The following is a 16,403-nucleotide window of genomic DNA, read 5'->3' as shown; positions in this document are numbered from 1 at the left end:
GATAGATGTAGACCCCACTACTGAAAGATTTCCTAGACTATGACAGTCAAGTTTTTTTTTTCTTGGAAATCATAGTGTGTAACATGGGTTTTATTTTTTTACCATCTCTGGCTCCCTCCCTGTAGGTTTCAACACCGCAAAAGGAGAAATGGTGCGATCAATTTTGTATCCCAAGCCCATGAATTTCAAGCTATACCAAGATGCATCTCGGTTTTTAATGTGTCTCGTTGCAATAGCTGTAATTGGATTTATCTATTCTGTGGTGCTATTTGTAGTTAAAGGGGTAAGCTATAAGCATATATTCTGTGTTGTAAATTTCCAATATTTCATTATTTCATGTTAATGACTGTTTCTACTATGTGCTTCTCTTCGACTATTTCATTAAATAATTAAATATAATTATGTAATATATATAGTGGTAGATCAGCTCATCAGCTCATTCGGCTGCGCACGGAGTGTTAGAGAAGGGATTTCTAACCTACTCAGGTGTTCTACCTCAGGTACCCAAGTGATGAAGCAATAATCAGAGAGACACACTGTACGTTGTCTTTCCAAATAGTCTCTGGTTATTGGGGGGGGGGGGGGGGGGGTTATGGTGTTCTTTTATAGTACACAATCAAAAGAAATATAGCTTTACAAAATAAATTGGCAAAAAATATGAGTTATACAATGGTTTGGATTTTGGCTGAATATTCAGGATTTTTGGGTGGATACAGACAAATACCGTTAATTTAGAGAAAAACAGCGACATGACCTAGACAAATTCTGGGAAAAGCTGACCACCGGCTTTGTGGAATGTCCAGGCGATTGTCCACAAGTAGACAGGTGATAACTGGAATACAGGCAGTAATTGCATAATACTATTAATTTCTATTTTATTCAGAATAGAAATTAACCACTTCTTTAACAGAAGGTAGACACAGGAACACTGTCTCTTTGAGACACTCACTGGTTTCTTAAGGGTGCTGCATAAGCTACTGCAGAGTTAACAAAAATAAACAAGGCCTTTCTAGCCTAAGGAAAAGCAGAACATACAGCACAGTCCCCGTTCAGGAGATTCACATATAAAGGTTTAGCTTCCTTATCAGGACACCGAGCACTGGAGCTTCACTCCAGGCTTACAAAACTGGGAAGGGGTCATTGGGAGACACGGCACTGTCAAGTGTAACAGTAATGGCTTGCTGCTCCTCAAGGTGTGTGCCACACATGACCTTGTCATCACCAACACTTTATTCCACTTACCCATACCCAAGAAGACATCATGGATGCACCCACGCTCGAGGCATTGGCATCTCATTGATTACATCATTGCCAGGAAAAGGGATGAGATGGACTTTAGAGTGACGAGGGCCATGTGCGGTGCAGACTGTTGGACTGACCATCGCCTCATTGTGTCTAAGTGCAAGCCCCGCATCCTGCCTGCAAGGAGACCCCAAGGGCAGAAAACGACAAAGAGGCAAAATATAAGCTGCAAAATAAAAGAATTGCAAGGGAATTTGCCAATAACCTTGATGGCAGACTGTTAAATATACTGCAGGCAGAGGAGATCGGCGCTGAAGAACTGTGGACAATTCTGAGAGGTGCTGTTTATCCCCTTTACCCCCAAGAGTGGTTTGCACGTTAATGACTGGGCCAATTTTTACAATTCTGACCACTGTCCCTTTATGAGGTTATAACTCTGGAACGCTTCAACGGATCCCAGTGATTCCGACATGGTTTTCTCGTGACATATTGTACTTCATGATAGTGATAAATTTTCTTTGATATTACCTGCATTTATTTGTGAAAAAAAAGGAAATTTGGCGTAAATTTTGAAAATTTCGCAATTTTCCAAATTTGAATTTTTATGCAATAAAATCACAGAGATATGTCACACAAAATACTTAATAAGTAACATTTCCCACATGTCTACTTTACATCAGCACAATTTTGGAACCAAATTTTTTTTTGTTAGGGAGTTATAAGGGTTAAAATTTGACCAGCAATTTCTCATTTTTACAACACCATTTTTTTTTAGGGACCACATCTCATTTGAAGTCATTTTGAGGGGTCTATATGATAGAAAATAACCAAGTGTGACACCATTCTAAAAACTACACCCCTCAAGGTGCTCAAAACCACATTCAAGAAGTTTATTAACCCTTCAGGTGTTTCACAGGAATTTTTTGAATGTTTAAATAAAACTTTTTTTCACAAAAAATTTACTTCAGCTCTAATTTGTTTTATTTTACCAAGGGTAACAAGTTTATAATGCAGAGCCGTAAAAATAAAAAATCATATTTTTTCACAAAAATGATCTTTTCGCCCCCAATTTTTTATTTTCCCAAGGGTAAGAGAAGAAATTGGACCCCAAAAGTTGCTGCACAATTTGTCCTGAGTATGCTGATACCCCATATGTGGGGGTAAACCACTGTTTGGGTGCATGGGAGAGCTCGGAAGGGAAGGAGCGCCGTTTGACGTTTCAATGCAAAATTGACAGGAATTGAGATGGGACGCCATGTTGCGTTTGGAGAGCCACTGATGTGCCTAAACATTGAAACCCCCCACAAGTGACACCATTATGGAAAGTAGACCCCCTAAGGAACTCATGTAGATGTGTTGTGAGAGCTTTGAACCCCCAAGTGTTTCACTACAGTTCATAACGCAGAGCCGTGAAAATAAACATTATTTTTTTCCAGAAAAATTATTTTTTAGCCCCCAGTTTTCTATTTTTCCAAGGGTAACAGTTGAAATTAGATGCCAAAAGTTGTTGTCCAATTTGTCCTGAGTACGCTGATACCCCATTTGTGGGGGGGAACCATCGTTTGAGTGCATGGCAGAGCTCGGAAGGGAAGGAGCGTCATTTGGAATGCAGACTTAGATGGATTGGTCTGCAGGCGTCACATTGCGTTTGCAGAGCCCCTAATGTACCTAAACAGTAGAAACCTCCCACAAATGACCCCATATTGGAAACTAGACCCCAAGGAACTTATCTAGATGTGTTGTGAGAACTTTGAACTCCCAAGTGTTTCACTACAGTTTATAACGCAGAGCCGTGAAAATAAAAAATCCTTTTTTTTCCACAAAAATTATTTTTTAGCCCCCAGTTATGTATTTTCCCAAGGGTAACAGGATAAATTGGACCCGAAAAGTTGTTGTCCAATGTGTCCTGAGTACGCTGATACCCCATATGTTGGGGTAAACCCCTGTTTGGGCACACGGGAGAGCTCGGAAGGGAAGGAGCACTGTTTTACTTTTTCAACGCAGAATTGGCTGGAATTGAGATCGGACGCCATGTCGCGTTTGGAGAGCCCCTGATGTGCCTAAACAGTGAAAACCCCCCAATTATAACTGAAACCCTAATCCAAACACATCCCTAACCCTAATGCCAAAGGTAACCCTAACCACACCCCTAACCCTGACACACCCCTAACTCTAATCCCAACCCTAATCCCAACCGTAAATGTAATCCAAACCCTAACCCTAACTTTAGCCCCACCCTTAACCCTAACTTTAGCCCCAAACATAACTTTAGCCTTAACCCTAGCCCTAACCCTAGCCCTAACCCTAACACTAGCCCTAGCCCTAACCCTAACCCTAGCCCTAACCCTAGCCCTTACCCTAACCCTAACCCAAACCCTAACCCTAATGGGAGAATGGAAATAAATACATTTTTTTATTTTTTTTTATTTTTCGCTAACTAAGGGGGTGATGATGGGGGGTTTGATTTACTTTTATAGCGTTTTTTTAACGGATTTTTATGATTGGCAGCCGTCACAGACTGAAAGACACTTTTTATTGCAAAAAATATTTTTTGCGTTACCACATTTTGAGAGCTATAATTTTTCCATATTTTGGTCAGCAGAGTCATGTGAGGTGTTGTTTTTGGCGGGACGAGTTGACATTTTTATTTACAACATTTTCGGGCACGTGACATTTTTTGATCGCTTTTTATTCCGATTTTTGTGAGGCAGAATGACCAAAAACCAGCTATTCATGAATTTCTTTTGGGGGAGGCATTTATACCGTTCCGCGTTTGGTAAAATGGATAAAGCAGTTTTATTCTTCGGGTCAGTACAATTACAGCGATACCTCATTTATATCATTTTTTAATGTTTTGGTGCTTTTATACGATAAAGACTATTTTATAGAAAAAATAATTATTTTTGCATCGCTTTATTCTGAGGACTATAACTTTTTTATTTTTTCTTGATGACGCTGTATGGTGGCTCGTTTTTTCCTGGACAAGATGACGTTTTCAGCGGTACCATGGTTATTTATATCCGTCTTTTTGATCATGTGTTATTCCACTTTTTATTTGGCGGTATGATAATAAAGCGTTGTTTTTTGCCTCGTTTTTTTTTTTTAATGGTGTTCACTGAAGGGGTTAACTAGTGGGACAGTTTTATAGATCGGGTCGCTACAGACGCAGCGATACTAAATATGTGTACTTTTATTTATTTATTTTTTATTTAGATGATGAAATGTATTTATAGGATCAATATATATATATTTTTTTTCAGGCGCAGTGAAGCCACCTCCCTGCAGGACCCGTATGCCGCGGCCATCTTGGATCTGGGCCTGCTGCAGGGAGGAGGAGGTAAGAGACCCTTGGAGCAATGCAATTACATCGTGTTGCTCCGGGGGTCTCAGGGAAGGCCACATGGAGCCCCCTCCCTGCGCGATGCTTCCCTATACCACCGGAACACTGCGATCATGTTTGATCGCAGTGTGCCAGGGGTTAATGTGCCAGGGGCGGTCCTTGACCTCTCCTGGCACATCGTGGCCGGGTGTCAGCTGACTAAATTCAGGAGAGCGGGGTGCACCACTAAGTGTAAGACTATTGGGGCTCTCCATTGACTGAAAAACTGGATAATAGTCAAAAAGAGCGAAAGATCATGTCCATATGTATGGGAGCACCACAAATGAATATCAAGAAAACTATATATACGTATGTACCAAAAAATTAGTTTTTATTAAATGACATAGAAAACACATTTCATACAGAAACCAGGACTAAAAACATTTAAAAGTGCAAAACACAGCACAACGTTGCAAAACAGTCATTTCCTAATATAGGGAAAATGACAAAACCACAACCCCGCCCCTGCCAAGGAGGGAGACTAGATGCATGTAAGGTACAATTACCTAAGGCAAAATAGTATAGCTGAAGACACCTAGTAGATGTTATATCAAAATAAACAGTGGATATGTACCCCTCAACAATTAGCTGAAAGAATACTACATACACGCATATACAAAGAGTGCCTAATATCATAGTACCACATGGCCTGAAGAGATGCACAAAGAAAGAAAAGATGCATGCGGGCATATAATAGATCAATTCTATATGGCCACGGGTCTATATAGTGGAACCCACCAGAAATTACTGGTGGGTTCCAGAAATTATGACTATCGCAGCTGACATCTGGCACTATCGGCTGCGCTCCCCCCGTGAACGCGGCCGATCGCACTGGACGTACTATCCCGTCGGTGGTCATACGGGCCCACCCCACCTCGACGGGATAGTACATCCGATGTCAGAAAGGGGTTAAAATACTGCTCTGGAGCATCTCGGATCAGCAGCCAGAAATAAGCAAAACTGGTTCAATAAAAACGACGAGGAAATAAAGACACTCCTAAAAGAGAAACATCAGCGGTACAAGGTGTATCAAAATGACCCCACGTCATTAGCTAAGAAAGGTGCCTTTACCAACATAAAAAGAAAGGTACAGATCAAGCTACGCGAGATGCAGGATAACTGGTTTAACAAGAAGGCCGATGAAATTCAGGGCTATGCAGCTACCCATGACCAGAAACACTTCTACGATGTGCTCAAAGCTGTATATGGACCCCAGTCATCAAGCTCTTCATCTCTGCTTAAAGCAGATGGAACTAAGCTGCTGACAGAAAAGAAACAAATTCTGGAACAGTGGGCTGAGCACTTTAATAATATTCTTAATCGCCTTGCCAATATCAATGATGAGGCTATTGCTCGCCTGCCCCTGTTGGCCCTGCTCTGATGCAAATGGTGACCAAACTATTCCAGTATATGTGGATAAAGGAACAGGTTCCGCAACAGATGAAAGATGCCAGCATAATTCACATATACAAGAGGAAAGGTAATCGCCAAACTTGTGACAACCATCGAGGCATCTACCTTCTGTCCACTGAAGGCAAGATATTGGCTCTTCTCTTGCTCAAACACCCTTTACATCACCTTGAGCAAGGCCTATTACCCAAAAGCCAGTGTGGTTTCCGTGCTAAACGTGGAACAGTAGTGTTAAGGTACCGTCACACTCAGCGACGCTGAGGCGATATAGACAACGAGCCGACCTAAACTAGTTCGCTGGAGTGTCGCTGTTTAGGTCGCTGTAGAGACGTCAAACACAGCAACTCCAGAACGATGCAGGAGCGATCTCGTGATGTAACGGCGACTCACTTCTCGTTCTCGCTGGTTGTTAGCTCCATGTCAAACAGCCGGAGTGTACCGACTGGCTAGAAGGAGACGCTGCGACGCCCCCTATGCTCGTTGCTGGCGTCGTTGCTTTTGATGTCAAACATGACGATACACGCCGACCTGGCGACGAAATAAAGTTCTGGACTTCTAGCTCCGACTAGCGATGGCACAGCGGGATCCAGATCGCTGCTGCGTGTCAAACACAACGAGATCGCTATCCAGGACGCTGCAATGTCACGGACTGTTGTCGTTCTCTTTGCAAAGTTGCTGAGTGTGACGGTACCTTTAGGGTGGTCTGCAAGTCAGACCCTCAGGGATATTGGATGGTTGCCAGAAATGAGGATGCTTGAGCAATGATGAGACAGAGCTGGTCTGTTTCAAATGCCATAAAGGTTAATCCGTTATATCTTGCCCTTATATACTCTTTTGAGTGGGCGTATACATTCTGATCATGCACACATCAGCTGTTTATTACATACTAGACTGTGGCCCGATTCTAAAGCATCGGGTATTCTAGAATATGCATGTCCCCGTAGTATATGGACAATGATGATTCCAGAATTCGCGGCAGACTGTGCCCGTCGCTGATTGGTCGAGGCAACCTTTATGACATCATCGTCGCCATGGCAACCATTATGACATCTACATCAATACTGTGCCCGTCGCTGATTGGTCAAGGCCTGGCGGCCTCGACCAATCAGAGACGCGGGATTTCCATTATGACATCATCGTCGCCATGCTGTGCCCGTCGCTGATTGGTCGAGGCCTGGCGGCCCCGACCAATCAGAGACGCGGGATTTCCAGGACAGACAGACAGACAGACAGACATACAGAAAGACAGACAGACAGACAGACAGACAGACGGAAAACCCCTTAGAAAATTATATATATAGATGAGATCATTCTTAATTCATCAGGTGATTTTCCATTAGAAGTGAACTGTGAACAGATGTGTAGTGTTGTAAGGTCCCAAGGTCCATCTAATTAGCCTCACCCTAATACAATATGTAGCCATGTAAATATGAATCACCAATGTCCAACGGATATAGCTGGCACTTCACAAAACATAAATACCCTATTCGGCCTGACCCAGATAAGGAGCCGAAACGAAGAAATCCAGAGTAAAATATGAAAAGCTTTATTGTGCAACAGTAAATAATAGTACAAAATAGTGCACAAGCTCCCTAACATAAGGTGGGAGGCTGAATAGTAATGTATAGTATAAATACAGCATAAGTAAAAAACACACTGCAGAGTAGTGAATAAATACCTATATATTGCCTGGTGAACTGCTAGCTGCCTCAGCATGCATAAAGTACAGCAATATTGCATATACGAGTATAACCAGAAACAACAATAATATCTACCTGCAGCAGACCCAGCGTCCCACCTCACCCCAATGCATGTTTCGCAACCAGCTTCTTCCGGGGGCGTGTCTGGGGTGAGTAAGGATGGAGTTTTTATCATAAACTTGCGCCAATGAAACGAACAGAGCGAGGTCATGTGACCGGAGGGATTGGAAAAAAAAGCAACTACCAGGCAATGTCGGCGCATGAAGCGCTCCTCCCCACTTCCTGATGTGAAGTCTCTTCTGGACATGCGCTCACTGGAACGCATGCTGGAATGCAAGCGGTCCAATAAAGAGCGCATCCAGAAGAGAACAGGGCGGGGAGCGAGCGCATGCGCACTGCCACAGCAGTGACCGCAAAAAAGAGGAAATTACCAACACCAAGGGACAGATCTAAAGTAACTGAAGAGAATAGGTAGTGGATGTACAGGGTGCTGAGTGCTAGAGTGAACAGAGGTTTTCTTGTAGTTCTCATATACAGTGATGGATTATAAGAAACAAAAAAGTGATATTGTGTATGGAGCGCCCCCAGACGCAGAACCGCGGGGCACTCTTTTCCGGGGGTGGCCCCGTCTCCATGGTCACCACCCTCCAAAGAGGATGAGAAGGCGGACCTTAGCCGCTGACAGACACGTCCTCAGGATGCAGTAATATTTAGACTGGGCGGCCATTGTCTTGCGCGCTCTCCAGCTTATTCACGCCCACTTCACGCCCTTCTTCTTCTCCTGCGCTCTTCCCAGATCCTTAAGTAGATCCTGTTTGTGACGCCAAGTTTGGAGCACCCCCAGACGCAGGGCCGCAGGGCACTCGGCACCGGGTCTCTCAGTCTCAATCTTGGGGTTGTCACGGTGGCCGGACCCGGTCCGTGACCCTGCTAAGGGGCGTCCAATTAAAGGTGGTTGTGCATGGTGCGAGGAAATAACGAAGACACAGAGTTGCAGTCTCTTTACCTCTTTACTGTAGGCTTCAGGATCCGCAATCCGGAGCACTGCTAACAGGGTTGGCTGAGACCGGCCGGTCCGAAGGCACATCCAGAGTTCCCTTCACAGGTGGAAATCAGTGCCTCCTTTCTAGCGCCTGTGTGTTGTAGTACTTCCCTGCTGAGCACCACGGGATAGTCCTCACAACTGTTGTGTCTGTTCTGATGTTCTTTCTCACAACTCTCGTTTCTATTCTGATGTTCTTCTCCGTCCCCCAGATGATATGGCTAGGACGCACCCGTATGACGGGTAGGCCTGGAGTTCTTCCGGGACCCTAGTGACGCACCTCTCCCACAGTTGCCCCCTATATCTGCTTAGGTGATTTAGGTGAGACAGCCAACCTATAATTAACTGTCCTGCTGCTGTTTGAAGTAATGCTTGGAGCCCAATACTTCCTCGGCGTTCCGGCCACCGGCTACGCGCCTCAGTAGGATGTTGCCGATCTCGGGGCACGACTCCTACTGGTATTATCTCCTTTTTGCTGTGACTTTGTTTCTCACTGCTTCACAATAAACCTCGCTTCTTGTCCTTTCTTAAGATACCGCCGCAAATCAGTGCAGGTGCGGTACCGTAACGTTCTGTTATGTTCAATAGGCCTCTGTCAGGATCCCACCCCTGACAGGGACCCCCCTGAATCTTCTAACGCAACCCCTTCTCTCACTAGGTGTTGCCTGGGCAAAACCCAGTCAGCTTCTTTTCTCACTTTCTACCCAACCCCCAGTTTTACCAGATTGTGAGGAGTGGCCTAATGCATAGTACCCTTAGCTGCCCCTGGAGGCCAGACGGTGAAGTGTATTGGTGCCTGTGATACCTGGTCAGGTGAACTCCTTTGGTGCCATTAGACGTACCATCACTCCCCTAAGTGGCAGAGCGATGTTACTGCAACGACCAGGTCTCTGGGGCGCTGCATGTAGATTAAAGAGTGCTTTTAAGCCGAAATCAAAAAGTGACAGTGCAACCGATCATTTAATAGTTTATTAAACTGTGCCATAATAAAGTGCAACTGGTGATAGTGACACATATTAAAAATAAATATTTATATTATGACTAATACCCATAAATAATGATATATATTAGTGTAAAGTAAATAACTTGTAACATACTTACAAGTAAACAGTGGACTGTTTTTCACAAGCTTGCGTCCTTAGGGTACCGTCTCACTATACGATTTACCAAAGATCACGACCTGTGATACGACCTGGCCGTGATCGTTGGTAAGTCGTTGTGTGGTCGCTGGGGAGCTGTCACACAGACCGCTCTCCAGCGACCAACGATGCCGAGGTTCGCTGGTAACCAGGGTAAACATCGGGTTACTAAGCGCAGGGCTCACCATCTGATGTCCGTCAGGTCCCTTGCCATCTGCTTCCTGCTCTGACTGAGTGCAGCCGTACAGTGAGAGCAGAGCGCAGCAGTGACGTCACCGCTGTGATCTGCTCTCACTTTCCGGCCGGCAGACAGACAGAGCGGGAAGCAGACGGCAAGGGACCTGACGGGACATCAGATGGTGAGTATGTACGGTTTTTTTTTTTTTACTTTTACGCTGGTAACCAGGGTAAACATCGGGTTACTAAGCGCGGCCCTGCGCTTAGTAACCCGATGTTTACCCTGGTTACCAGCGAACGCATCGCTGGATCGCTGTCACACACAACGATCCAGCGATGACAGCGGGAGATCCAGCGACGAAAGAAAGTTTCAAACGATGTGCTACGATGTACGATTCTCAGCAGGGTGTCTGATCGCAGTAGCGTGTCAGACACTGCGAGATCGTAATGATATCGCTAGAACGTCACGAATCGTGCCGTCGTAGCGATAAAAATGCCACTGTGTGACGGTACCCTTAGGCAGCACACTTTCCCATGAAGTAACCATAGACGCTGAGGTTAATAACAGAATTGCCAAATCCAGTGCCGCCTTCAGGAGACTCTTTAAGAACATCTGGGAACGAAGGGGACTCAGCCTTACCACCAAGCTGAAGGTCTATTGCGCCGTGGTTCTCACCACACTTCTCTATGCTAACGAGACCTGGACAGTCTACAGCCGGCATGCTAAACAGCTTAATCATTTCCACATGAGTTGCCTCTGCAGACTCCTCCACATCAGGTGGCAAGACAATGCCCCGGACACAGAAATTCTGGAACAAACTGGGCTCTGCAGCGTTTACATTCTCCTGCTGAAAGTCCAAGTCAGTTGGGCTGGACACGTGATTAGAATGCCTGACAGCTGACTACCGAAACAACTGGTGTATGGAGAACTGTGCCAAGGAAAGCGAGCAGTGGGGGGGCAGAAGAAGCTCTATAAATACTGCCTTAAGGTGTCTCTCAAAAACCTGGTAGTCAATGCCAATGAATGGGAAGAGCTTGCCCTGGATTGTCCAGGTTGGCGGGGCAGGATCACCTCAGGAGCACGTGTAGCTGAAGAAGGGAAAATCTTTGACGCAGAAAGAATGCGCGCTGTCCACAAGGCACAAGTAGAATTTGGTGTTCTGACCACATCTGCTTCCTTATGTCAAGTATGTGGGTGAACCTTCAGGGCCCGGACTGGACTCATAAGCCACCTATGGACCCATAACTACTAATTCTCTTCTCAGCCTGAAGTCATGATCATTTTCGACTACAAAGGATGAACATCACCGAACACTGAATGACTCCGGACTTCAACTATTTAAATCCCAGACCACACCCTGGGGTGGACATAAGGGGACAACCTCCCATTCGCTCTATGGTTGTCCACAAAAAACAGCCCTTTAAATGGCCGATTAACCCCTCTCACCAGATAGTGTTCTAGAGAAAACTTCTGGGTTTCACATCATGAAGCTAATAGCCTCAGTGAAGCATATCTCCCCTCCAGCACTCTGCCAGTAACCTTGTCACATATACCCCCTCTGCCCAAAGCTGGGGGTTTTGGCAACTTCACTCACTAAGCAGGAAAATCTGAATAGGGCATCTGTGTTCCCATGTAGTCTCAGGGGTGCATGATCTGAGGCAAACCTGAACGTCTGGCTGGATTTTCTAGATGTTCGTCCCCATCTACTTCTTGGGACAACATAGCTCCGAAACCGACCTTGGAGGTATCAGTCTAGACCACAAACTCCTTAGTGAGGTCAGGTGCAACCAAGACCAGTTGTTTGCATAGGGTGAGCTTCAACTCCTGGAAGGCCATTTCTGCTTCAGATGTCCATTAAGCCATCGACATATTTGTGCCCATAAGACAATCAGTTATGCGGGCAGCTATCACAGCAAAATTTGGGATAAATTGCTTATAGTATCCCACAATTCCATTAAATTCCATAACCTGCTTCTTGGAGACTGGTCGCGGCCAATTTTAGACTGTCTCCACCTGATTTACTTGCAGCTTTATTTCGCCTCTTCTGAATATGTAGCCCAAGTATTTTGCCTATTCTTTCCCCATGGCACACTTCTTTGGGTTTAAGTTAAACCCTGCCTTCCTCAGTGCATCCAGTATCACCTGAACCTTCTGCAGGTGATTTCCCCAATTCTGGCTGAAGATCACATTATGATCCAGATAAACTGTGGCATACTTTTTGTGAGAGGCTAGGATTCGGTCCATGGCACTCTGGAAGGCAGTTGTAGCTCCCTGCAAACCAAACGGCATCCTGGTGTATTAAAAGCACCCATTAGGTGAAGAGAAGGCCATCTTTTCCTTGGCATTTGGGGACAGGAGAAATTGCTCGTACCCGTTCGTTAGGTCCAGGGTGATGATATATCTGGCTGACCCTAACATCTCAATGAGCTCATCAAGGGCATTGGATATGCATTGAACTTGGGCACCTCATTTAGCTTCCTGTTGTTATTACAGAAATGCCACTCTCTCTCCGACTTCGGCACAAGGGCAATGTAGCTGGACCAACCACTCATTGACTCCTCAATTACGCCCAGGCTCAACACTCTCCTCACCTCCTTGGAGATCACCTTGTGGCAGACTTTCGGAATCCAATACAGCTTTTGGTTCTCTCTCACATGCGATTCCGTCAGGATTTCATGTTCCACAAGCTGCGTACAACAGTCAATTCCGAAAATAGGTTCCGGTTCTGCTGAAGCAGCTCTCGACACTGTTGTTTCTGGGCCGGTTACAGCATTTCTGCCACTGTGATATCCTTGCCCCTGGCTTCAAGGTTGGCCCCCAGGCACGTAGTTTCCACCGGTTCTCTTGCTCACCATAGTTTGAGCAGGTTAATGTGGTACAACTGGTTCTGCTTTCTTCTCCCTGGTTAGTGAACCTTGTAGTTGATGTCTCTCAAATTTTTGACCACTTCATAAGGCCCTTGCCACTTGGCCAGGAACTTGCTTTCAAAGGTGAGGATCAACACCAACAGCCGGTCTCCAAGGCTAAACTGTCTCAGTCTCGCTCCATTATAGATTCTTGCCTGGCCCTCTTGTACTTCAAGGAGGAGTAAGATCCCACCTTGGAACAGTCCCAAAGTTTCCCTCAGAAGCCCCAAGTTCAGGAATCTCAGCCTCACTGGTCGCTTTCTCATCCATATCACCAGCAAGGACTCACAGGGTGAAGGACCGACTAAGTGCAACACAAAGGAATAAGGGGAAGGGGAACCAACACTATTGAAGCGTTGAGTGGAGACCCCTAATCAGATCCAACATCACCCTGTCTCCCCTGAGAGACCATAAATAGGTTCTGTACCCATCGCCAAGCAGGATACCTAATCCCTGTCCTACCCAGCAGTAAACCCTGCTTGAGTAAGGAAGGAGTGACACTAGTCGAACCCCACTAACACCAAAGACAGCTAGGATAAACAAAACAAGGCAGACACTTAGCTTGAGTAGACTCAGACAGAAACAATGCGATTTTTCATTTCTGTGCTTTTGGATTTTTTTTTACTACCCTCTTGCAAAGAGCCATAGTTTTTTTATTTTTCCATCAATCAAGCGGAATGGGGGGGGGGCAAGTTATAGCTTTTCAAAAACTAGAGGATTACACCACTGTTTGTCAAGTATTATATTTATGTTCATTTGTATTCATTTTGAGCTAAAAATTAGTTGGCAATCTAATTTTTCCGTTCAGCACCATTACAGTGATACTGAACTTATCTGGTTCTTTCTTTATGTTCTAATATTTAAAAAATGTCATTTTGTTGTGTGCTGACAATTTCCTGAGATCTCTGCCTTTTCTATTTTGTGTTGATGGATCTGTATGAGGATATGCACAAACTGCATAGGTTTTCAGATTTATTTCAGACTGTGTGGACAGCAAAAATTGTCTTAAGGTACCTTCACACGAAGCGACGCTGCAGCGATAGCGACAACGATGCCGATCGCTGCAGCGTCGCTGTTTGGTCGCTGGAGAGCTGTCACACAGACCGCTCTCCAGCGACCAACGATGCCGAGGTCCCCGGGTAACCAGGGTAAACATCGGGTTGCTAAGCGCAGGGCCATGCTTAGTAACCCGATGTTTACCCTGGTTACCAGCGTAAAATGTAAAAAAAACAAACAGTACATACTTACATGCGTCCCCCGGCGTCCGCTTCCTGTACTGTGTGAGCGCCGGCAGTAGCAGGGCACAGCGGTGACGTCACCGCTGTGCTGTGCTTTCACTTTCACTTTGCGGCGCTCAGTCAGTGTGGGAAGCGGACGCCGGGGGACGCATGTAAGTATGTACTGTTTGTTTTTTTTTACATTTTACGCTGGTAACCAGGGTAAACATCGGGTTACTAAGCGCGGCCCTGCGCTTAGTAACCCGATGTTTACCCTGGTTACCAGTGTAAAATATCGCTGGTATCGTTGCTTTTGCTGTCAAACACAACGATACACGGCGATCTGACGACCAAATAAAGTTCTGAACTTTATTCAGCGACCAGCGACATCACAGCAGGATCCTGATCGCTGCTGCGTGTCAAACTAAACGATATCGCTAGCCAGGACACTGCAACGTCACGGATCGCTAGCGATATCGTTACAAAGTCGTTTCGTGTGAAGGTACCTTTAGTCCAACAGATGCAGGTTATTCATCTGTGACTTGCGGTATACAAATCTCATTGAGTGTTGGCCAGTTTGCCACCTTTCTCCTGTTTAGATAAAAGGTACACACGAAACCACAGACAATATTGATAATAAGGCTTTTATGACACAGGGTATTTATGGTATTTATAATATTTACAAGATTGCTATAAAAAGCATCTATAAAAGAAAGAGGTAGGAACTCTTGTATGACTTGAATTTCGCCGGGTTGTCTTTGTCAGTAGAGTGCATAACTCTTTAACCCTAACTCTAATTATGATCGCTTCCCGATAATGGCATTAAGTAAAAATGTATAATGTATATCTACACAATAGTAAGAAAAGTCTATGTAAATGATAAAAATATAAAACACGTACACCACAAGGGTGTTGCAAGGCATATGTACAGTAACTACGTAAGTCAACATGATAGCATCTCATCCTAAAACAGTCATACCAAATCTAGTCTACTCATGTCTAATGAGGCAAGATTGAGGGTCTAGCAACTCCAACACCACCTTCTACAAGCATTGGAAATTATGCGCATGTGTGGCAGCTGCTTTGTCTGATTGGTAGGAGAAAAATGAATGGAGATCACTGGAACACCTTTCAGGGTTTTTTTAGCATGATTACAACAAATTTGGTAAGTTCAGGGATGAAGCCCTTCCCTTTGTTACTCTTGGAGGTACATAGGCTGAGCCACAATATTAACAAATTATTTTTTTTATATCACTTGGTTGTTTTTCTTGATTAGAGCATAATATGAAGGCTTTCTGGGATGCAAATACTGAACTAGTGGTGAATTTTAGGGTAAATCACATGGGTGGGCTAAAACATGACAGAGCACAATGCCTTTACTGTTCCCTTAAAATGGCTACAACTAGAAGAAAATACCTTCACACATCCTGAGACTTACATAAGGAATCCATTTGAAAATTCAACTCTGGTTTTTATAATTAGATACCAGTCTGATAATAATTACATACTTTCATGATAGCTCACAAGTGTCACATGACCAGAACCTGTTTAATTATTGTCCATGTGGTCTTTTTGAATGCTCAGTGGTTGCAGTGACCTATTGATAACCTACACCATGTAGTGTCAAGCTTTCCCAAGGTCACAGCAGTGGAACTTCCTACTACACATGCTCACGCATCTGTCAGATTAATCTCCTATAACGGGTTTCTGTCAGTTTAACAAGACGATGGACATTATCATGTACTATAGTACTTAGCTTCAAAACAAGTGTGATTGCTGGTATTACTAGTCTTTTTTTCAATGTCTTTCTCTCTTACATGTAAATCATGTAACAATGACTTTTGTGGCATGGTTTATATTTTAGGCAACAGCTCGAGATGTCATTGTCAAGTCATTACTTGCAGTAACCGTTGCAATACCCCCAGTACTTCCTGCAGCAGTTGCAACAGCCATCATGTATGCTCAAAAACGACTTAAAAAGAAAAAAATATTTTGCATTAGTCCTCAAAGGATCAATGTATGTGGTAGAATAAACCTGGTATGCTTTGATAAGGTAAGAATTGTCATGTACAGTGTTAAACAACTCCGGAAAATTAGGCACAGATTAATCAAGACTGGTGATTTTGTCGCAGTTCTTGATGATGGAGACTGTTAAGGTACCTTCACACTAAGCGACTTTGCAAAGATAAC

At 44.4% G+C, this 16,403-nt stretch overlaps 1 protein-coding gene across 1 annotated transcript in view; it reads left to right on the top strand.

Moving 5' to 3' along the window:
- LOC143808073 (putative cation-transporting ATPase 13A4) overlaps positions 1-16,403 on the top strand; it is a 370,353-nt gene that overhangs the window by 222,727 nt on the left and 131,223 nt on the right. Inside the window, exons 11-12 of the mRNA XM_077290330.1 lie at positions 126-283; positions 16,078-16,266. Coding sequence (XP_077146445.1) covers positions 126-283; positions 16,078-16,266 — 347 coding nt within the window. The remainder of the gene's footprint in view (positions 1-125; positions 284-16,077; positions 16,267-16,403) is intronic.

The sequence above is a fragment of the Ranitomeya variabilis genome, chromosome 2, assembly GCF_051348905.1.
Source record: "Ranitomeya variabilis isolate aRanVar5 chromosome 2, aRanVar5.hap1, whole genome shotgun sequence".
NCBI lineage: Eukaryota > Metazoa > Chordata > Amphibia > Anura > Dendrobatidae > Ranitomeya > Ranitomeya variabilis.
This window is presented reverse-complemented; position numbering and strand designations above follow the sequence as displayed.